Source organism: Rattus rattus, chromosome 12, assembly GCF_011064425.1.
Source record: "Rattus rattus isolate New Zealand chromosome 12, Rrattus_CSIRO_v1, whole genome shotgun sequence".
NCBI lineage: Eukaryota > Metazoa > Chordata > Mammalia > Rodentia > Muridae > Rattus > Rattus rattus.
Window position 1 is genome coordinate 39989593 of NC_046165.1, and position 24771 is coordinate 40014363.

Here is a 24771-nt window from a genome sequence, read left to right on the forward strand (position 1 = left end):
GTGTCCCGCAGCACATTTCTCTGAGATTATCATTTAAAATTTAGTTGCCCTCCTCCCCCAGTCTTGTTATATAGGCCCAGCATCACCTGGGGCAGTACCAGATGCTTGAAAGTGAAGGCACAGCTAAACGGGGCTATCTATTTCCTAACAGGCACCCTTAGGACAACTGCCTCTCAGACTTAGTATTGTACAGTGACACAGTGATTTGAGAAAAGGGCTATTGCAGAGCCATCACATACAAAACAATGTAATCCCAGTGTTCCAAGAGAAAGGTTCTATGAGTGCTTATGCTGTGTGTTTCTTCTTTTTATTTAATGACACCATGTCTGATTCACTGTCAATATATTAAGCAACTAATTTGTGTCTAGTATTATAACAGGTAGTGGTTTATGGTAAATTAGTGACTTCCAAATTCATAAGTTTGTGAAATCCTGGCTCATTCCTAAGGAGCTTACATTTTGAGAGAGTATACCGTAGATTTGAATTCTACATAAAGAAAACAACTCATGAACAACTACATTTTGAACTGTGTTGTAGTAATGTCAGGGCACAGAAATCTGGGGAGTGAGGTACGTGATAGTATTATGAAGGAATCTGTATAAAAGGTGCCATTTGATCTTCATTTTGAAAGACAAATGGCACTGAAATGGGGTTTAGGGACACTGGTTCCAGGTAAAGAGGAGAAACAAGCACAATAACCTGGTAGAAATGTACAATTCACAGATCTATGAGAGATTGGCTTTATCGCTTTAAGAGTATATGTTATATCACCAAACAGGAACAAAAAATAAAATAAAATAAAATAAAATAAAATAAAATAAAATAACTGTGTGGGCAAAATTAGCTAGCCCCTAAAAGTTGCATAGGAAAGTTCTGAATGAGGTAATAGCCTCATACAGCAGGCAGCGCATGAAGGTGATTGAGCCATTGACCACACGTCTCGTACAATTCCTATATTATCTGAGCCCTGAATGGGGAGGAAATTCAACAGCATTTATGTCTGGACAATACCTAGATGGACCAAAGAGAAGATAGTATCCAAATCAGCCTGGTTTTCAGAAGACATACAGCTCCATTCTTTCTATTGCTAACAGTAACGTGCTTCCCTATTCCCAAAATTAGTCTCAGGCATGCTGGCCCCACATCTTAGCTATTCAAACTCCATCTTATCTACTCCCATTTTAAAGACAGTCTTAAAGTCTTTAGGTTTAAATAACCTTTTATTTTTAATGTTTCAGTATAGATCCAATACAGATTGTGATTGTGCATCAGATAAATGCTCCTTCCTCATACTCCACTATTTCCCCCTCATTTTCCAAAATCATCAACCAGCTTTTATATGTGTAACCACTTATGTGAAGGATTAAAAGATTTTTGTAGACAACAAAAAGTCAACAACAAGAAGAATAAACTTAAATAAAATAGAACATGAAGCCCAGAAGTCTATCCAACACACAGATGATCTAAATCAACAGGAAGAATGAAAGAAACGTCCTATTTTTTTCCAGAATAAGCATTTCAGTTTCAGATGGTGAAAATATCATGATTTTCCAAATAATTTTCATGCTCCCTCCCTCATCTCCAAATATTTATTATGGTTAATCTGTTTACCTTAAGAAATGATTGTGGTCTTTTAGGAAGAAGATGCCACACAGATGAGAACGAGACAATGTAGTAGGAAGGAATGTTAAACTTAAAGTTCCAAAGCCAATTAACGATCTTCAATAGAAACCATTATTTACGTAATTTAAAGCCATTCATTTATGAACTCATAATGTCAGCTTTCACATTGGTACAGAACCTACAGATTTTACACAGGAACTCTCTATTTCTATAATATATACAATTCTTAGAGCAACACAGATCCACCTGTTAAATACCATGCTTGTATAAAAAAAAAAAATCACAACTTCTAGAGATCTCATTTTAAATAAGAAAACGAGAAAATCCTGTCTGGCTATATTATTTCACTCAAATTTGTAGATCTGAATACTTTCTCTTTAAAACAATTATAATCAGTGACACCTCTATTGAAATCAAAACCTATATTTAAATAATCAGCTTGTTATCATTTTCTTATAGAATTAGTGAGTATCTGGGAATGAGTGAATATCTGACCCACACTTCAGCATGTATAGGTTTCCTTTTTTCTCTCCTAGGAATTTCTGACTGCCTCTTTATTCGTCTATCTCTTGTGGCAGTCCTGTGTAAATTGGGCCAGCTTCTTTTGTGTTTGAACTTAGCTGCCTTTGTATTTCACACTTTATCTGAACGCTTCCATCTACATATAAATTAATGTCTTCATAATTGTGGGGTCTTCAAAGGGTTAAGAAGCTTTCAGAAGAACCTAATTTATATGCAGTGTAAAACCTATGTTCTGGTACGCAATAGCTAGCAAAAGCTGTTTAGTTTACAAGGACAAATTTAAATTCTAGCAACTTAAATAATTGTGTGAACTCCAGACCAGAGACTATGTAAATTTGCTACTATTCTTTATCTTTCCAGAGGATGCTTTCCTTATGCTTTCATTGCCTCTGCAAGCTAACCCTATCTCTGATAATGGCACTATTTTAGATGACATGGATGAATACACTTAAGATTCAAGTCATCTTCCTAGCAAAGTGGTAATCCTGTAAGGAAGGTCAATAAAAACATGCCTATTAAGCCAAACTCTGTACGAAGCAAGCAAGATAGTCTTATTAGTGTCTCTCTCATGCCTGCTATCTGATTTCTTTGGGGGAAGTACATCTATTTACCAATTTAAATCCTGTTGTTCAGCTCATTTCTAGCACTTCTTTGTCTTCATTCAGTTGCTAGAAACAAGTAAACAGAATCAATGTCATTTTTAGCATTTGTAGAAAAAGAGCTAAGCCAGAGATAGCTAATCTTCTGCTTATGATTTAGGAATCAATCAATGCCTTTCAGTGAAATATGACTGTTGCTGAGAATGAAGTTTTAAGGAAGGTTTTAATGGCTTAGTTTATTATTGTTTTAATGATGTCCTAAAAGAGACAGAGACAGATAAGATTTCAGAGGCTAAATTAGATATAATTCCAAATGAACAGATAGGTGCCCTGCTTACTTTCAGTGCTTCTCATATATATATATATAATCACACATATATAATCATATACATAATATATATTAGAATATTAGCAGTAGGAGGTAATAAATATGAAGTATATTTTGGAGAATCAGTTTCTGTCATAGTAATTCTTCTCAAACAAAATGAAGCATGCACCATAGGTGTCTTTCCATGTGCATGTTCACTCACACAATATGTATAAATCATAAAAAATTCATAGTTTTGTTAAATATGTATTGTGTTAAGGGAATTCTTTACATGTCAGCATCAAACCAGACAGTATGTAAAGGTTATCTTGGAGTGACATATGGCAGGTTTGAATGTCAACAACTTCAACTTAATTTCATTAAAACAAGTTAGATGTGTATCCATGAGCCAGCCAACCCTGCCATTAGCCCTGCCGCTGGAATCACATAGGAACACTGAAATAACTGTTAAGAAAGGGGAGATGCGTGAAACCTCCCTGTGCTGTTGGTGTATTTTCCTACAATCATCTGTTGCTAGTACCTGTAAATACGCGGCAGGCTTATTGGAAGCAGATATTTTCATCATGCAAGGTTGGGTCATCCCAAGAATGAAAATTTAAGCAAAATCAATAGATTCAATTTCCATGTTCTAGAGTAAACATACTGAAATGTTTCTTGTAATGGATTTTACTGGCAAGGGTAAGACATTTTTCTAGTAACAGGTTTAATATTCTGTAATCATTAAAACATGTTGAAGAGAGGAGGAATCCAAGAATCAAAGGTCAGGAAACTCAGAAAGCAAAGAGATGTGGCCTGGTGGGCAAGGCTGCTATGTAGCCAACCAAGGACCAGAAGCTCTGCAGAAGCCAATCTCACACATACCGCAGCACACACACTAGAAGTTTTCTGCAATGGGGTTTTAAACACTTCCTTATCTTAGAGAGCAATTCCTCTGACTTAATTGATAATCAACCACATCCAGAACAAAGAAGAGATTAAAAGGAAACATATTTCCCCTGAGCTGCAGTACCAGAAAAAAAACAAATTCAAAATGGCACGTGAACATGCTTAAGTTTCAAACTTGTAATCCAAATCTAATTTAAACAAAAAAAAAATAATATTGACCTCACATGCAGAACTCATTAGGATGTTCTTTGCTAATTAAAGCATGCTGGGCTTGAGGTTTTACTGTACTAAAACTGGATGCCCATCTTAAGAACAATCTGTTTTGCTGCCCAGACTAATATCAAGTAGCTGTTATTAATTAATTTATTTATTTATTCATTCATTCATTCATTCATTCATTTAAATTTTCATGGTCCTGGTACTCACAGAAATGCCATTTTAACTACTCAGTTAGTGTTGAAAGTATTTCATAATTAGTCTTATATAAAGCTTGAGGCACAAGAAAAGAAATTCCTATAGAATTCTTAATCTCTCTCTCTCTCTCTCTCTCTCTCTCTCTCTCTCTCTCTCTCTCTCTGTGTGTGTGTGTGTGTGTGTGTGTGTGTATGTATAAAATCTGTGTGTGTCACTGTCTGTCTCTGTTTCTGTCTGTCTCTGTCTGTCTTCTGCCCCCCTTCCCTCTCTAGCTGCCTCTATTCTCTAGCAGTCTGGCAGAAACAAACTGTATTTGGTACATTACGGACAGCAGTGGACTAGGAAGCACCAAACATACTGCCTGCAGCCTCCAGCAAGTCTCCTGCACTGTCATAAAACTGCAGCAATCTCTTAACTAAAAAATCAGAGTATTGAAAACTACTGAATACAGAGTAGGAATCCTACTAAGTTTCTGCTCAAAAGAGACTAAAATCTTAAGTATGAATAGCATTCTACTCTCAACTAAAACCACTTATGCCTTACATTATAAAGTGCATATATATATTTTTCCTTAGCTTATAGTTGTCCCAAATAAATTCCCTAGGCCCACCCAGAATTAGAGTACAATTTTAACTAATATATTTGCTATTTTCTATTAAACTGCTTAGTGTTGATTTATAGTATTTATAAAAATGTATATGAGCACAAAGGACACAAATCTAGGTATTTGTAGCATTGCTGAAAACTGAAAAATAATATTAGGGTAACAGTAGTTAGTAGGTGTAAACTTTCTGGCCATTTTCTTTGGTTTACTGAAAATATATATAAATTTAAATGCATTCTAAAATAACTGAAGTATTATTTTGCCTTTAAATTTTTTACATGCATGACTTATAACCTTAGAAAACAACAAAAGTGTTTGTTAGACTTATTATTTGGTATACATGGGAGGGTTTGGCATGTTCTATAGACATGTAAAATAGTAATTTCTCAGTTTCTTGTATATAATGTGGTTGTGGTCATGTCAGACAAAACACACACACACACACACACACACACACACACACACACACACATATATCCATACTTTAATGATCTCCAGGTTACTTTAAACACCTAAGATCCTATATATGCTATGTAAATATTGATACTAAATTTATAGTTAATAATGACAAGAAAAAACCTGCATATTCAACTCAGTTACAATTTTCTTCAGGAATAATTTTACCTGACAGTTTGACTATTTCTCTGAAACTTTTTAATACAGTGGGCTAGCTGTATCTACCATATGTGGCTTATTTACTTGATAATAGATATTTTAAATAGTAAAGTGTTTTATTCTAATTATTTTATAATGTTAAATCATCATGACCTATGATATATTTGTTATGGTAGATACACACATGCAGATGTTAAGAAAGAATTATATTTAGTAAACATCGGCAATTGTGCTCTAAACTGAACTTTTATTACCTAATATCTGTCTGTGAATGATATTTGTGAGCTTCACTATGTTGATGACCTTGATAATTTCAGCAACCAAATGTAAATATTAAAAATGGTAACTTTAAATTTGCTCCATAATTACTACTAAATAAATACTGCTAACTATAAGGAAATATATACTTATGTATGTGAGCTCTACAAACAATAAAATTCCTATACTGGCTGGCAAGGAACGGAAGGGTCGTGCCTAATGGCAAAAGCCTAGAACTATCCACTGGATATAAAACTGTTTTGTTCTGCCTAACCACAGTTTTGGGTCGCTTGGTGCTTAGTCACAGCTCACAGCCAGCTCAGAAATTCATACTAGTCGTTGCTATGCAAAGTGCAGGTATGTCTTTGAACTCGTAGATGTATATCTGCTAGCATACACATGCTATACCCGCTAGGAGAAAGTAAATATCAGATCAAGACAGAAACGTCCATAAGAAAATAGGAAACAAGCTACGGAAATTTGTATTCTGAAAGCTAAAAATATATTTCTCATATGTATTGCCCTTAACATTAATTTGCACTAGATTGAAAAGTAAAATTCTTCTATCAGCTGGTTAAAATTAATCCCAATTATTGAAGAGAAAAATGAAGATTTTTAAATAGATTGTGCATGGGTATATGGGTATACACACAAATCTGAATTTTTAAACTTTAACTTAAAATCTCCAAAGGAGAGACAAGAAAAAATTCTCTCACCATTTAAGGCTTTTTTTTCCCACATTACATTTTATCTCCAATTTCCATTCATTTCTACACAGGAAATAAGGCAACCTTCTGTCCATTTCTGCTATAAGTTAAGCAACACAAATAAATATAATAGTGGTTTGGAGATTGCCAGACTATGCTTTTTATATTTTCTCTACACAGCAACAATCTGATATAATCATTTTCTTCAATGGTAGGATTTTCTGTATGTAGAGATTGTACTCCTCATAGGGCAATCGGATCTCAGAAGTAGATTCAAATGATTCAGTAACTGAGAGTTTACGAATCCAGAATATATGTGTAATGACTAGCTAAGGCTTCTCCTCATGCTTCTTCCTGCTTTCCACTCAGGTAGAGCGCTACACCAAAGCTCAGCGTGCTCCGATTATCTACACCCCATCCTGAGCATCCCTCCAGAGAATAGTGATGCTGTGCTCCGGCAGCTTTTAAAATTCATGTAAATTCGCTTCTTTCGAGGCTCTAGGAATTCATATTGGAGTGATGTGGAAAGATTTTTTTTTAAAGTAGTGCACTAAAAGCCTCTAATAAGAGGCTTATCTAAGATGACCTGCAACTGGTTGTCTGAAAAAACAGAAGAATTCGGGAAACTAGTAAACGGCGTTCTTATGACAGTGACAGTGAAGGACTTTGCTCTACACCAACAATGCGCAGACCATTCATGTCTTTCTTTCCTGTATAGACCACTCTGCTGCATCAATTTCTCCCTTGGCAAAACTTATCTGTCTGCAATGTGAAACTAGTACAACAGGTGGACTTTGCATATGAAATAACTGCCCATGGCACCCTAAACTCGTTTAAGTACAATAAGCAACAGAAACCCTGGCTTCCCGCATTATTTATATAGTCTCGCTTCAACTCCACACACAGCTCTTCCTGAAGAATTAGCAGCAAAGCAAATCACTACTTTTTTTTTTCCTTCAAAGAATACGGTCCCCATTTCTGTACTGCAAACGCACAGTCATATGAATGCCATCTTACAAGTAAAATTCGGATCACAGAGAAGAAAGCTAGCAGATGAAGAAATTGCTCACCTGGAGGAAGCGGGTCAACAGACTGAAGTCTAGTAGTGATGGTGTGTAGGGTGAGGATAGCAAAGGAAAGCAAAGTCGGGAATGCTTGAAAAATAAAATATTTTTAGTTAACAAATAGAAAGACCAAGGGAGACAAAAAGGGCCAACTGAATCATGAATCCCTCCTTATCATTTTGTTTGCTTAAATTAAATTCCAGAGAATAATCAATTCCTAAAAGCTATGGGCATTCACAATTCCTCAGTTACATAAGACATAGGCTTCCCATGAAAAGTTACTTAAAACGAGATTTTCATTTCAATGAGATGGAAAAATACAAGGTTCCTGCCAGAAACTCCAGTCAATGAAAAAAATGATATGTCCATTTATTCAGAAAAACAGAAGATGCAAAACAGCGAAAGACCAAAATTTAAGTTATTCTATAATACACCCAGAGATAAAGGCTGGTTCAAAATGTTCACTGCATTTTAAATATTAGTTACACAGTGTAGGTTATCTAAAGTCCAAACAATATATTATGTATAATTATTCCTTTAGGGGTCAATCAATATTAAGAATGTATTTACTTTAGCAATGGTTATATATCAATGTATTAATCTGCATTCTCTAATATATAAAATGTATTTTATGTATAGCACCAACTATACATTTTTATATTGCAATAAGTATCTTTTTCAGTCAAGATATATGTTCTATGACTACATAATATTAGAGTAAATTATATATGTACAAATTTTAAATGTAGCTTTTAGTTAAGAGTGAAAACAGTAACAACACAAAATTTGAAATACAACATATTTTTCCTTTTGATATTTTTCATTTTCATTTCATGAGCCTCTGGCTTATGATTTCATAGACATGTATAATTGATCTACTTCCTAGAATAAAGAAAAAAAGAAAGAACATTTTGTTTTGCATGTGTATTACTGAAATGTGCAATGAATATGTGTAATCAATTGCTACCTAAAAGTCCTGCCAGAAACAAAAATGAAAATATAAATGCCTGCTGGTGAGCAATGGTAACTTCATTTTTAAAGCAATCTCATTTTCTTAGCTTTGTGACTAACTCCACATCTGCGGTGCCCCTCCCTTGGAACGAGAATATGCAGACTCTATGGTAACGCAGGTTGAGTTGTTACTAAGAGCGCAAACATTTTCTCAGTGTTGTCCTATATGCATTTCCTTCTTCTCTTCTACAACCTCCTCCAGTTTCCTGTATACTCTGTGTGTGTGTGTGTGTGTGTGTGTGTGTGTGTGTGTGCGCGCGTGTGTTTCCATCTACTCTTAAAGCACAACTCCAACAACAGATGGAACTCCTGAAAAAGTCTTCCTCAATCACATGTGTAAATGTGAGATTCAACACAACAAATGATACGCAAAATCTACAGAATATAGACGATCTCAAAGTATTCTTGTTACAGTGATCGCCTGAATACTCTGAAAGGACATTAGAATTCATTCTTACAGTAGACATAGGAAATTTATATAGCCTGTGGTATTGATTAATTTTATTTGTCATTAGATATAGTATTATTTCTGGATATGAAACCGAGTCCTCTGAATTTACTGCCATTCAGTACTAGAGCAGAGGAACTTATTCAGAAATAAGGACTTTGAGGATGAGACTCCCTAAGATGAAGTCATACCACTTGAAACTAGGAGGAAACAAGGAAGTGTGTCTGAAAGAGCAAGGCACAACTAGCTACTGACTCTGTAGGGATAGTTTCTGTATCTGTGAGACCTTACGGGCTGTTGCTTTAAGGTACATAACACCAACACTTTGCTACAGCAACCCTTGCCAACTGACACTGCCTATCAAGAAAGAAACATCAAGTCATAAAGGAAAAAAAAATATCTAAAGAAAGGAAAATGGGACAATGACGCACAAATAAACTATGCACTACAAAATTAAAACATGACTAGTTGAAATTACATTTTTGTTTTGTTTTGTTTTGTTTTTCATGCAATGATTCCTAAATCATTGGCCAAAGAGTTACAACTATATGCTGCTGAAAATTGATGACGTTGACTAGAAGGCCTGACAGACCATAAAGGAAGTTAATCTTTTTTTAAGAAAATAACACAAAACATCTTAAATTAGCCATAGCCTTGAGGTTATGGTCATTCAATTTTGGATTGTTTGAACTTATGATAATGAAAAAAGTAACATGAATCCTATAAAAATTAATTTTTTACATTTTCATCTTCTTTGGGAAAATGATAGGGGCTCTCATGTTCTGTTGAGGACTAACAGATCCCATCAGCTACTTGATTTTAGAGTAAGCCCATGGAATGCTGCCTACCATGGATAAACAGTAGTAGGTCGGGTGAATTAGATTAAAGTTCACCTAAGTAAGCTTTTTGCAACTTTAGACTGGATCGGGCAGGTGCAGCCCCACAGAAAGTCCCGGAGGTTCTGTAGGATACCCTATTTAAAAGGCTCCGAACTATTAGCTGCCTTTGCTTGTTCCTAAGATTTCTGAGAATTTTCTTTTCATGTGCTATTATTGTATTTGAAATTTTTGAGCAATACAGCACATTCCTAGTTCCATAAGAAGGGGCAACTTTACTTAAGCTGCTTCTTTGTCCATTGTTAGTGAAGAAACATTGTAAGTAAAGATATCTGCACACCTGAGTATGGGTATTTTTATTAATTACAACAGGACAAAAAAAAGCCTTTAAGGATTTATACAGTTTATTTTTGGAGTATTCTTTCTAGTCCCCAACTCATCCAGGTTTTGCCCCTCAACCCACCCAACTTCATAATCTTCTTCTCTCTTAAACAAATTAAAAAAGGCGGGGAGGAAAGCCACTAAAAAGAAAATGTGGATTCTATTGGCTAACTACTCCTGAGACTGTCACTTGGCCTGGGATGTTGATAAAGTGTCATTATACTTAAAAAGGTGATTTTCCCTCTCCGCCCACCTATAAATCTCAACTAGCTTCTTGGCAAGGCATGTTGTTTCTGTCCACTTCTCTTTCCCCATGCTGTGGTTTCTGTGTGGCTTGAACTTGTGTAAGTCTTGGGCATTCTGTCATGGTCTCAGTGAGTCTTCTGTCTTATTTTGTCTGGAAAATGCTGTTTCCTTTAAATGATACAATAACCCTGGATCTTACATAAGCTAATTTATTATTTATACTATTCCCTTTCAAATTTATATTCAAATATATTACCATAGGTTTTTCTCAAGATATTGCACTTGGATAGATTCTGTAGAAAGAAAGACGATAAAATGTTTAAAAGAGAAAGTTTTTAAATAAAACAATATTGTAGGAAAGCTGGAGGGGGATTTGTAAAGATGGTGTTGCCAAAATGGGAGGCTGAAAAGAAGAGGGTAGTGACTATAAGCAGAATATATTGCAAACATGTATGAGTTTGTCAAGGAATACATGTAACTTTTAAAAATTGAGTTAACTCCAGTCTGTTATGAACTGTAATAAGGCATATTATTTTATAACTAATTTTGATGCAGGATTCACCTGTCCTAGTCAATGCAAAGCTTGAATGAGTATCTGTTATCAGTCTATGACATTACATAGTACTGCTCAAGGTGATTGAACCCTGTGGTGTTTTATATCTATCTATATCTATATCATCTATACCTATATCATCTATATCTATTTGTTTATTATTTTAAGTGCATGTGTATGTGCTTGTGTAACTATATGGGCATCATGAGCATACAGAAGCACATAGAGGCAAATAGGGTATCAGAACTTGCTTTGTAGTTACAAGCAATTCTAAGGCACCATTTATGTGCAGAAAACTGAACCCTAGTCCTCTAGAATAACTGTAAACTCTCTTAACTTCTGATCAATATAGAGCAAACCCAAAGTAGTATTTAATAGAAATATGCAATAAAATTTGCCTTTCTCGTTAATGATACAGTTTACAGTAAAATGTTTCTACCACATAATACAAGTTCACTTAAGTGATAACTCAAAGCCCACTTTATTGTAGAATAGTAAAATACCTCTGCAAATTTATTTCAAGTAATGCTTTCTGAGGACTCTATCCTGATTTTTTTCCAGTAGCTTATGAATAGGAGTTTGATTAGGTGGGGCTAGATTTTCCAATAGAAAATTACTATTAAAGGTATTCCCAATTTTTGGCTATTAACCATTTCAATGACCCAGAAATATAATGCAAAGATAGTTTTTAAAAAAATTGCATTATTAAGTCTTTGGTTTTCTACAGAATTTCTCTTGCACACTATATTGCTTTAGTGAGTAAATTTTATTATCTCAGATCCTTTTTTAAAGCATGTCTAGGAAGACATATAAAGCCATGCACTCATTATTGTCCTTGACAATGGCTACACGTTAAGACGAAATCACTAAAACATTTTCACTTTTATGTCAAAACAAAATGTCATGTTGATAAGTTCAGATTGGACTGTGATTAAATTTCAGAAACTACAAATGTATGTAACTAAATTCTCATTCCTTTAGTCTTGAAGTGAGAGGTCAGGTATCTATGGGTATGAATATATCCCCCAGGGTCAGAAAGTAATCTTATCTGAAGTTTTCAGTGTAAGTTTCTCTAACTATATAAGAACAGCAACAACTGAACGTGGAAAAGGGATACGCCTGCATTCATAGTAAGACACAAAGCAAACTGCTCAGTTACATAGTCAAACATAGAGACTTCATAGCCATTCCACAATTACAGGAATTGTTTTCTGGAGATTGCTCACTATTCCTCTTTTGTAATTTGAATGTATTTTACTACATAGTAAGTGATTTTACTATGTAAAAATTGAATTTTAAATAGGCCTGTAGATTAGTTACCAAAGCATGCTAAGTCCAGACAGTGGTTAAATTAAAATAATAAATACAGTATTCTAACCAGCTCAAGATAACTAAGTGAGCCCTAGGAACAGAGAGATAAAACACAATTGGAGATCAGGTAGAGCACTATTGGGTCCTCATGTCAGATACGCACAGGATTCCTTGACGATGTGTGAAACACCTTTCTTCAACTTAATCCCCATTTTTCTCCAAATCTTATTCCTTCACTTAACAGTATTTATCTGTACCCTAACTTAATTTTTTTCTTTTATAATTAGAAAACATCTCCTGGGTTCATTTTCCTCTATTAAGACTATTTACAACTCAAAGACCATATGAAGCTTAACAAGAAGGAAGGCCATAGTGTGGATGCTTCAAACCCACTTAGAAGTGGGAACACAATAATCATGGGAGGGAGAAGGAGGGAGGGATCTGGGTAGGAGAGGAGGGAGAGAGGAAAAGGCAGGGCATGTCTAGGTATGTGAAGAGACAGTAGAGAATTCTACAGAGCAAATAGAAACTAAGAGAACAAATAGAACTAAGTAGCAGTGGGGTGGGGTGGGGAACCACTAGAAAGTCCCAGATGCCAGGGATGTGAGAGGCTCTCAGGATCTAATAGGGATGACATTCATAAAAATACCCAATAGCAGGGAGATAGAACGTGAAGAAACCACCTCCAATAAATAGACATGGTCCCCATTTGAGGCATGGGGCCACCCACCCATCTAAATATTCCTTTAGTGGCTTCTAAATTTTTAATAAAATCATCATATTTTGATTATCAGGCTATACTTACATTATATAAGCAAAATCTATTGACTATGATATGCTACAATTAGATCAATAAACAATAAAATGCCTTTGATTGTACAAAAAAGATTTTTGTCACTGTGCCTTTTTAAAAAAAATTTTATTAGATATATTTCTTTACTTACATTTCAAAGGTTATTCCCCTTCCCGGTTTCCTGTCCATAAGCCCCCATTCCCTCCCTTGTCCCTCCCCCATACAGGCATTTCCCCTATACATCCCCCTTTTTGGCCCCCACCTTTTAACCTAGAATTTCTCCTGACTAAAAGAAATACAGGGACACAAATGTGGCAGAGTCTGAAGAAAAGGCCATCCAGAGACTGCCCTACCAGGTGATCCATTCCATCAGCAGGCAACAAACCCTGACACTATTGTTGATTCCAAGATGTGCTTGTAGACATGTCTGATATGGCTGTCCTCTGAGAGGCTCTGCCAGCATCTGAATAAGACAGATGCAGATACGCACAGCCAACCATTGGACTAGGCCCAGGACCCCAACAGAAGAGTTGGGGAAAGGGCTGAAGAAACTGGAAGTCAAATATGCCTGTACTCTCGCACACAGATTCAATGAATGCTGCTGACTTCTTGTATGGTGCAAAAAGGATTCTTGGGGCTTTAATCACTATCTCTGTTTCAGCTCAAATGTTCAGTCCTCAGTCTTAGATTTTTACAATTCTGAGTAACTAAAATTGAGCAGTAGCATTAGAGAAAAGCAGGTGGAACTTAACTAGGTTTAAATTTTTACTGTATGTATTCTTGATGGAATCCTGAAAGCTCTATATTGTTTCATTTTTATATCTATAAAAGGGATAAATTAATTCTCATTTGCTTGTCTTGAAGATGAAATGAACTCCTCTGTGCAAAGCCCTCGGGTGGGAAATTAGTGAAGTCTACTATTAAGTTACCATGCCATTTCAAGTTGGTTTTATCAATGCAAGTACAGTAGAAATTCTGGCTGAATTAGGGTCATTTGGGATGTCATTCTCTAATGTGATTGATAGTATACTGTCCATTTAATGTAAGCATACAATGCACAATACCCGTAGTATTTGGGTGGTGGTTAATTTATAACTAAGGAAATGGAAATATTTACTTGACCCTCAAGACCTCTATATCATATCCATAATGAATGGACTTGGAAATAGACCATATGTCATCATGATTGTCTGTTTTCTTTTCTAAAGACATTTATGTCAATTTTGTATGTTTAAGTGTTTATCTGAACATACTTCAGTGCACCATGTAGTTACCTGTGCCTTTGGAATCCAAGAAAGCTCAAGAGTTTCCCATGAACTGAGATTACAGGTAATTGTGGGCCACCACATAGGTGTTACGAATTGGACTGAGAGAGCAGCAAATTCTCTTGACTATTGAGTCATCTCTCCAGTCCTCGTAACTTTCTGACAGTACACTGTTTACTCAGATACATTGTCTGTATACTATCTTTCATAAAGTTATTAAAAGAAGGAATGATGCAATATCTTTTAATTGTTAACATGCTTGACAGAAAAGCTAATGAAAGAATTACAAGAAGGAGAAATGTATTTGAGAAGTACCATCCAAACTTTAGAAGTTGAAGGTTAGAATGTGTGTCACTTTTTACCTTGAGATGTTTATTCCATGCTCCCTCTATAATATATGGAACAGAAAATAAGGAGGAGCAGTAGAGAGTGAGATGATGACAGTGACACTTGGTAAAGTCGAAAGTTCATGCTAGCTGTTGTTTTTCTAACATTTTTTAGAAGAATAGACTAGGATTTAAAAAAAAATTCCACCAGACTTCTTTGAAAGAGACCTATGAAGGAGGTGCATTTAAGCTTTACCTAATATCCATTATCTGCAAATTATTTATTAAAACTCAATGAAATGAAATGGCAAAACCAAAAGGCCATATTATTTACTTTTAATTGAATTTCGTGCATCAGCTCCTATCTTCAGAACTGTTTGCCCTGAACTGTTAGTTTATCTACTTCAACTTTCCATGAGCACAGTGAATTTTCAGCACTGAGAATAATATTCATAACTATAGATTTATCTTATATTTCTCTATACACAGTTAATGCCCACAACTACAAAAAGAAGCAGAAATATTCATTTCTCTTTATTTATTTATTTTTATTTTTATTTATTTATTTACACTGTAGCTGTCTTCAGACACACTAGAAGAGAGCATCAAATCCCATTACAGATGGGTGTGAGCCACCATGTGGTTGCTGGGAATTGAACTCTGGAAGAGTAGCCAGTGCTATTAACCACTGAGACATTAATTTCTACAGTCTTACTTTTTAAGACTCTCAAAACAATTTATCTATTTAGGTCCCTTTACATTGAAGCTATTGAGCTTTTTGTTTGTTTGCTTGTTTTGATCTCAAAGAGAATGTATGATTGTTATGTTTCAACAAGAAGAGGTAGCTTTTGCTATAATATAATAGAATTTCTATTTTTCAGATTAGAATATTTAGTTCAGCTCATCGATAAGAAAACAATGCTTCTTCTCTGGAATCTTCTTTCCCCTGATTACCATCAACTCTGTATGCCCCCTCTTTCTCAGTTTTAATGTAATCTCTTAGAATAAGTTGAGTCCATAGGGTTTTATCCAAACCAGTAAAATTTCAGAAATTAGGTATTTGAAAAACAATGCCTACACAACAAGTACAGAGGTTTTCTAAGGTGACTGTAATATATGATAGCTCTGTTATAAGGCAAACAAAGATAAATCTTATTAGCAAACTAAACATGACAATGTCATTTAAAAGAAACAAAAGTTTTGAGACTTTTAATCTCGACATTTCTTTTATGGATAATAAAGTGAAATTGTAACTTCTAAAGTAAAAACAATTACAAATACCTTGACAAGTTTTGTTACCCAGATATATAGAAAAAAATGGGAAAGAAAATCTTTTTGGCTTTCTGGGTAACAAAGACAAACAATATAAACAAAATCAATGCAATGGAGAAATAAACCTATAAAATATGAAGCTAAGCCCATATTTTATGATAAATTAAAAATTGTAAAACATAACAATAAACCTGGCTCAAAAAGCTAATTGATAGATAAGCAAGGGAGGCGCAGCACGTATTAAAGCTAAGAAAAAAGCTCAGATCGAGAATGAAAACATTAAATATGCAAAGAGACTGAAATTAAACCCTTGAAATGAAAAGAAAAATACGATGTGCAAATGGAGAAAGAAATCCTATGGCACACACCAAATAACCAAACAAAGACAGATCGATAATGAAAATTACAGAAAGAGCTGAAAGAATATCTTCCTAAAGGCAGGAAATTATTCGATTCCTCCATCTTCCCCATCCCTAATTTATAAAAGAGACAACGGAGGTATGGATTGTTTTATGGGCACAAACTTTAGGAACACAAATCAATGGAACATAACAGAAGTTTACATAAACATCCAAATGTCTCTTTGACACAACATCAATGCCTTTAAGGGAATGCACACACATAACAGTAACACAGACTGAAGTCATTCAGATTTACCACAGCTAGTAATTATCTAGGACACTGAAGGATCCTGGCAACAGCTAATCTAATAATTCTGCCATTATCTCTAATACTTCAGATCTGTGCCTGGAGCTAGACAGTTGTCAGGACAAAGCTCTATTTACATGTAACTGAATCTGAGTTGGGTTTGGAAGGAGATGTCAAGGCTAGTATAATCACCTATTTTTCTTTTAACTTTAAACACATAATAGTTCATTAGTACTTTATTCTGATGTTCTGTGTGATGTTAAAGTTATATTTTCTTTTTTCCTGGTGTGGATTTGTGACTGTTCATTTGAGCTCAAAAGCGTGCTTTCTCTGTGTGCATATCTACTTCCTGAGTTCCCTAATTCTGTGGCTGGAGTGATGCCACTTCACAGCGGGATAAAGTGTATGTGTATATTCTAAATGGGTTTCATTGCACAATGATTTCTGCATAAGAGCTAAATTCACTTTACTACCTGTGAAATTGAAATTATGAAAAATATAATGTGCCTTTCCGTGTTGCTCAGTAACACAAAAAAAGCTGTCAATAGTCCATACATTATCAGTTTCCTAGAACAATGAAAAAAATCAGTATGATTTTCTAAACCTCTGATGGCCGGAGTTTGATGTCTGATTTTGCTTTAAGCTGAAAACATCCTAACGGACTCCTTTGTGTCACTTTGCCCACATGGTCAATAGGACAGTTTAACTTCCAGAATATTTTCTAAGAATGATATTTTAAGTCAGCACAAGAAGAATAGATCTTTAGTTAATAACAAAGAACTTTACATTCTATAGATACTTCAAACTAGCCTCTTCATGTGCATGCTTGTGTGTGTGTGTGTGTGTGTGTGTGTGTGTGTGTGTGTGTGTGCATATACATGCAGGCAATTCAGTCAATGCCAATTTTGTAGGACAATGTGAAGTGTGACTAATTAGGAAAAATAATCTTTGATAAAATAACTATGTACGATATGATACTCAAATCTCTTACTAGTTTATCACAGCTCCGAAGGCATCTGTATCCTCACTGTGCAGTACAGTGTCCTGCAGATGTTACCAAAGAATAGCTAGGATGCGGAAATGTGTCTTAATGTATTTGAAAAAAAGAATGAGAGCAGGAATTAGAACTCTGACAGTAGAGGCCATTTCAATGTATGTAACATACTGTCACCAGGATAGGAGCCCAGATTCTGTGCAATCTCTTTTGCCTCATTCCTACTTTCTTTGTAACCCTTAACATAGCCATTTTCCCCTCAGAGCTGAGAGATGATAAAGGATTGCAGTGTGTTTCAATATTTGCATCCCAGCTTATTGTTTTCAAGAATAAGTACCTTTCACATAAACGTGATTGTATATTTACGTTGTATTCTGGGTAAATGATTTAGGTGGAGCCATCCTGAATCAGGAGGCATTACCTGGTCTCAAGGGTGTTACAGTTAACTTTTACTAGAAACAATACAGCTAAAGTAGTAAACAGCATGGGTGGAGAACTAGTCCTGCAGTATACAGAATCATTTATCTTCTTAATATTTAGCATACTTTGTCTTTTTTTTTGACAAAATCAACACAGTCTTATATGTGAGTCATGAAATCAGATGTAAAACATAATAAAATGACTCTTGAAAATATTAGGTTAGACCATTCTCATATGCTAGCAAGAACAATAATTCATTTTGTTTCTATCCCGAAGTGATTATGTGAATATTTTCTAATTCAAGCTCTCTTACATGGCTAATTGTACAAAAATCATTCACTTTCTCAGGAAATAAATATTCCTTACAACCATGAGCTACAAAGGGCTGAAAGTTAACTGAACACATAAACTCTAACTTTATTTGTCAGTGCAGTTCAGGGAACAGAGGGGCCTTTAAAAGTGTCAGCAGATATGACAAGGCATAGATTGTCTCTAAACCTCTAATTCCTGCATTAGGAAAAGCATATGATTACACTTGAAGCAATAGTTTCTTAATAACCTCAAGTCTCCTCCAAATCAGAAATAATTTTAAAATTACATAAAACAAAACAAGTGGGAATATATAGGTTTGCTGGGTGCCAGTCAACTGGCTGTTGGAGGGACAGAAGTGCATATCCTTGCTGCTGCCATTTTTGTTTGACTCCCCAATGAGTAACAGACAAGTACTTAAGCAGCTGCACTACTATTTAAAGAGAGGGGAGAGTGCTTTATATCCATTGTGATTTTTTCCATGTATAACACTCTTATAATTTCTATTGTCAATATCCAGGATGTGTAAAATCATGTGTCTTGCTTAAAAGAGAGAATTATTAACATCTTTTATCTGGTGTTAATGAAAAAAATATGCCCAATTCACTGTTAACATTGTGAAATATACAAATGTTTCCAGGATACGCCTTTAGATAGGGTTCAAAATATTAACTAAAAGGAATTTTAGCCAGGATAGTAATTTTCTTTAAATTGTTGTTTGCAAAATTATAAATCTGCATTTCTATCAGAAATAACTACTATTTTGGTTTTTAAAAAAATCCTTTTTTTCTGTGCTTCTTAGTCAATCATTTTTCTTTAAGTGTTATATCTAAATATAATTTATATAGAATGATGTTTTTGAACACATAAACACAGAATAACTTATTTATATTTGTTATCTATTGTGTGTTGTCTAAATGCCAAGGTAGGAGCTATGGAGCCAACATAAATTATCAGTCTTTATTTCTTCTTACAATCAAAAATTCTTATATCAGCATCAACTTAACAGGACTATAGAGTTTACTGTTGCTTTTCTATGATCAGTGATTCGAACTTCATTTGGAAAGAGAGAACAATTAATGTTACGTCTGAATTTCAAAAAAGATCCCAAGTCTAAATAGGTAAAGACCCTTCCTCTGCATCTGCACATCAAGGGCTTAGAAGATTTGGGTTTTCTGCTCCATTAGCCACTCTTCTAACAAAACAGAATTTATTACTCCAATGGCCACTGCACCCGATCTCTTTTTGAGCAAGGCAGGGGCATCTGTATTATAGCAGATTTTACCCACAAGCAAACAGCTAACATGTAATAGATCTGATAGGAAGCAGACACTTGGAAAACATGAGGTTCTTTTACACCTCACAGTTCATAGGTTGAAATTCATCAAAACTTTCTAATTCAAAATGGGTTTATTTGTTTTTGAGGAAAACATGGACTATCTCTAGACAATAAATGAAATTTTTTATATCCTCTGAAATAAAATTAGAGTATTATTAAATTTTTCTAATGAAGGCATGTTATCTTTAGAAAAAAATCTTCCTTTCTTCTCTGCTTTCTCCCCTCTCTCTTCCTAATGTCTCTTCTCCGTGTTCTGTTTTCTTTCTTACAATTATATTTGATCTCGATTTTGCCTTGATCAGACTTCTATGGAATCCTGATTCTTTAGAAGCATCTCAAAGCCAAGGAATTCATTTCAAAATGCTACATGGGAGGTGTCAATTTAAAAGAATATGTGTGATAGTGGGGTTTTTTTTTTGTCCTTTTTGACAAAAAGTAAAATTATGTCATGTTTATCAACCTACTTGATATCACTGGTTGACAGCATATTGATAGGGAAGAGAAAACCCAGACTTCTCTTCTGCATACTTTAGATTTTAAAGTATTAATAAGAAGAAAGACCATTAATTGCTTTTCTTTTTGGGGAGTTGTAGAAGACTTCCAAGAATTCTAGTATATTGAGACTTTCATTTACTATAACAAACGAATGTCTAATTTAGAAGGCAAACTTCAGGAGTGAAGAGGTTAGTGAAACAAAACATTATGGTATATGTAGCACAAGGTCTGTATCTTGCTACTCCTCATCAAAGGCTTACGGAACTATCTTGACCCAGCTTCTTGGGCACATAGGAGTTGCCACAGGATTGGGATCCTTGATTAATAAACTCCATAAAAATACATCTGTACAACAGGTGCTGGCCTACATAGGACCTCTCTGAGGACTGAGGAAAAAATAGATCATCAAATTGAAGCAGTCACATTATGGCATTCCATAACTGTTTTTATAGTTTGTATGAAAACAGAAAAAGGAAAGGTTAGAATTTTAAAAAAAATCAAATGATTGCTTCAAGAAAAAAGGTTTTCCTTACGGAGAATGGGAAATACATAAATATCTATATCTATATATCTCAGCATTGTATCTTGTATTTTGAAGATGGAGAAGAGTATAAAACGAATTCACACAGATTATTATGTTTTCAAAGATAACATTGGCATTAACCTCTGATTTTCTTTACCGTTTCTGGTATTTAACTAATAGAAGGAACTTGCATATATAATAATGGGCAAAAAGTCTGCAGTTTTAAAATACCATTGCATACTCAACTCTCATGGGATTTATGCCATTTGGCTTATGATAAACAAATATTGCTGTCATAATGGTTACAGATAAGCTAACTGTGGTAGTGATTACATTATCTCTAAAAACTATTGCAAAGATAAAGCATTTTTAGCAAATACAAAACAAAAACCTATCTTTGGCCAAAAGAACAGTTTAACATTCTCATGCATGCAGCACTTGTTACTGGTTGCTCCCATCTTGGCAAGTGTGAGATTTTTACAATACCAGGGTAGAAATAATTTCATTTTGTATATAATTGAGTCTAGATAGAAATATAAATATCAAGGCAAGGCACAGGATCAGATGCCTATAGGCTCGGCTCCTTGGAATGTTTAGGCCAGAAGATGGCATAGGCCCAGAATTTCAGACCAATCTAGGAAATATCTCATCCTGCCTAATACGATGTCTCTCTATATATACTCCAAATTATTACTATAATATTAATATATTATATTGCATTATTTTTTTTTCTTTTTTTCGGAGCTGGGGACCGAACCCAGGGCCTTGCGCTTGCTAGGCAAGCACTCTACCACTGAGCTAAATCCCCAACCCCTATATTGCATTATTATATTAATCATTATATATAAACAGATGCATATTTTATAGTCTCTCTCTATATCTATATCTATATCTATATCTATCTATCTATATATACATATATATATATATATATATAGAGAGAGAGAGAGAGAGAGAGAGATAGGCTACAAAAGTACACTGATATATATATATAGATAGATAGATAGATAGATAGATAGATAGATAGATAGATAGATAGATAGATAAACTGGGCTACAAGGATTCAACCTATATTTTTCAAAGTTGCTTATATGCCCTTCTTAATGTAACTTCATTGAGTGTTACAATCAGTGCTGTCTCTGATTGTTATGTACCCATAATTTATGAATTGGAAGTATCTTTACACACTTTCTCATAGTTTCTGAAGACATAGTTTGCATTATTATACTACACTCTAAATATTGAAAATTCAAATTATTTAAGAGAACTTATTTAATTAATTGTTTTGGGTTTTCTAGTAATATAAACATCCCAAAAGCACAATAATACACACATGCACACACACACACACACACACACACACACACACACACACACACACACATACTTCAAAAGAACAAATTGTAAGGACAAGAGAAAAATAACACAAGAAATAGGCAGTTTAAGAAAATGGTTATTCCACTGAACTAAAATGTTGTATAATTATTCAACTCCTCTTATCATCTTATCAAACTGTTTCAAATAAGTTCTCAAGTAATTTGATTTCACTCACCAATGCAAATATTATATATACAATTTATTCTCACTCTGGCCCATGTGTAGTCCCCCTTAAAAATCTATTGAATCTTAAACATAATACGTGAAAATGTATGAATTTCCAAAATTGAACAATTACATTAAGGAAATCATATGAGATCTTAATTATTGATATGTCTATTAAACTTCATGAATTATATCAAGTTTTCTTTATTAGTTTTTCTACCTCATATAGTATTTCATCTTATAATGGGATATAGTATTGATTATGAAAGACATTCAAGTGGTTTGGAGTTTCTATAACACAAATGATCTTAGTATTAAAAAATTGGAGACCTGTAAGTGGAAATGTTCATAACTTTGACACTCTTGAGATTAGTGGTCTAGAATCATAACCATAGTCCAACTCCATCACAGAATCCTCTTGACTAAAAGGCTGAGAGATTTGTGTCATTATTTTCTATAGAAGAAATCCTTAAACCTCCCATGGGTGTTTCTGTTTATTATAGAAATGAATGTAAGATCATTTGATCATAACACAAGCTCAAATAAATCTCAATTCAAAATATAGTATATATGTTATTATTAAATGAGTGTTTATGAGTACATATAACTTGTTTTGGTGTAAATGGTAAATTTGACAATGAAGATTTAATTTTTTAAGCTAAACTTGGTACATTATATGAGAAAGTTCATTCTTCCTTTTAAATAAAAGGCTTGAAAAGGGTACTGAAAAGGTAGGAAAAAGGAAAAAAGCTGTAATCTATTTGAAGTAAAAGAAAGATTGTTAAATGCAAATTAACTTGTGTTTTGTCTTCTGTTCTGCACTTAACATTGTGCCTTTTCATATTGTATTTAAAGATATGTCACAATAAAAGATGTGAAACACATTTTAAAATTCTATGATGTAGATATAACTTTTATATATTAAAACACTTAAATTACTACAAAGGTAGCTGAGTGGTTTATAGTTATCTCAAATCACCTTCATAGGAAAGCTTTCTTTCCTACGCCTTATTTCAGTGTGAATAGGTCACGACTGTCATCCGACTTAACCTGAGAACATGTTATACGATTGAAAGAATTTAAAGGTATCAGAAAAGGTATCAACTTATATAGAGATCATTGAAAGCCATCAGTATGCTTTCTAGGGATGGCTGAAGAATTAAATATTCCCCATTTCCTTCTCCGTTACACTACATATAATTTAGTTATATGCATAAAATTGTTATTGAGTGCATAACAATGCTAAATATCAATGTCTGCATACTGAAACCGATGATAAAGAGAAAATGTTGTCAGTCCACACCATGAAACATTATCAAGTTAAAATTATCTTCCTGATTTTTATAAGCCTTTTAACTTCCTGTTCTCGTTGGCATTTATTAAACCATAAGTCTTCCTAAATTGGTTTACTGGTATTAAAATTTAATAAGCTCAACTGTACTTTCAAAATAGAAAGACACAGTTTTATATACAGTCAAAGCTCAGTTTGCTTTGAATTAAAATATTCAAATGCTTTTATCAGGTTATGTCATATTAATATAATAATTGAGAAAAAATATCTAGCAATAATATACTTTCCTATATGTAGCAAACATTTGCTCTGAATAGGCCTTGTAAATCTGAGTTTAAAATTAAGTGATCTTCTTTCATAGAGATTCTCTTTGATCTTTCTCACTCCTACTTAGTGCAGAAGGAAAATACATAATGCTAACTATAAAGTTGCTCGACTTTCAGTTGCTTGCATACATATTAAATCTATGTATAATAAATAAGATTTGTAATATTTTTAAAAATAAAATAAAGTAGTAAAAGCATTTAGATAAAAACAAAACAGAAGACTTTCATTTTTGCCTCATGTTTTATTCTTTTGCTGTAGTTAGGATTAACTATGAAGTTACTAATTACCCCATTTATGTCTTAGGGTGACAGTAAGTTCAGGCTCGTCTTGAAATATTAGCTACAGTGAAATATTAAAAATATTCTCTTCACCATCAAAAAGGTACTGTTAGGATAATAAATTGCACATGACCATCCTCCTCCAAGAGCTGAAAAGCTAAAGATTAACACGTGAAGTCGTGAAGTTCATTCAAATGAGTAAGTCCTTTTCCTCATTTCTCATCAAGCAATATTATTCGGTTGAAACAGTTAAATTCTCCCTGTTCTATACTTGCTCTTTGGAGATCAAATGACTAATGGATTGAGAAGTAAATAAGCCAAGGTTTGTGAAATAACAAGACATCCAGTGAGAGAGCAGATGAAAACATATACCGCAGCCATTTTCCTGAGGATGTAATTTTTAACTCAAATGCATGTAAGTTAATGTCTGCAAAATGCTTTTGCCAAAATGTTGATACTGCATTTAAAGGCCACAAGGGATACAATTTCAAAGGTTATACAGTTATTGTGTCAAGTGAAGGGCATGCAATAAAGCTGGCGTAAT

At 34.1% G+C, this 24771-nt stretch overlaps 1 protein-coding gene across 3 annotated transcripts in view; it reads right to left on the reverse strand.

The window, feature by feature from the left end:
- The window catches only part of Pcdh17 (protocadherin 17), a 90997-nt gene that overhangs the window by 9846 nt on the left and 56380 nt on the right, over positions 1-24771 (reverse strand). For 2 of the 3 annotated variants that reach the window (XM_032918335.1, XM_032918334.1), the window contains exon 4: positions 7626-7709. The exons of the other annotated variant lie outside the window; for it this stretch is intronic. In XM_032918335.1, the coding sequence (XP_032774226.1) occupies positions 7626-7709 (84 nt within the window). The remainder of the gene's footprint in view (positions 1-7625; positions 7710-24771) is intronic. 3 annotated transcript variants of the gene reach the window in all.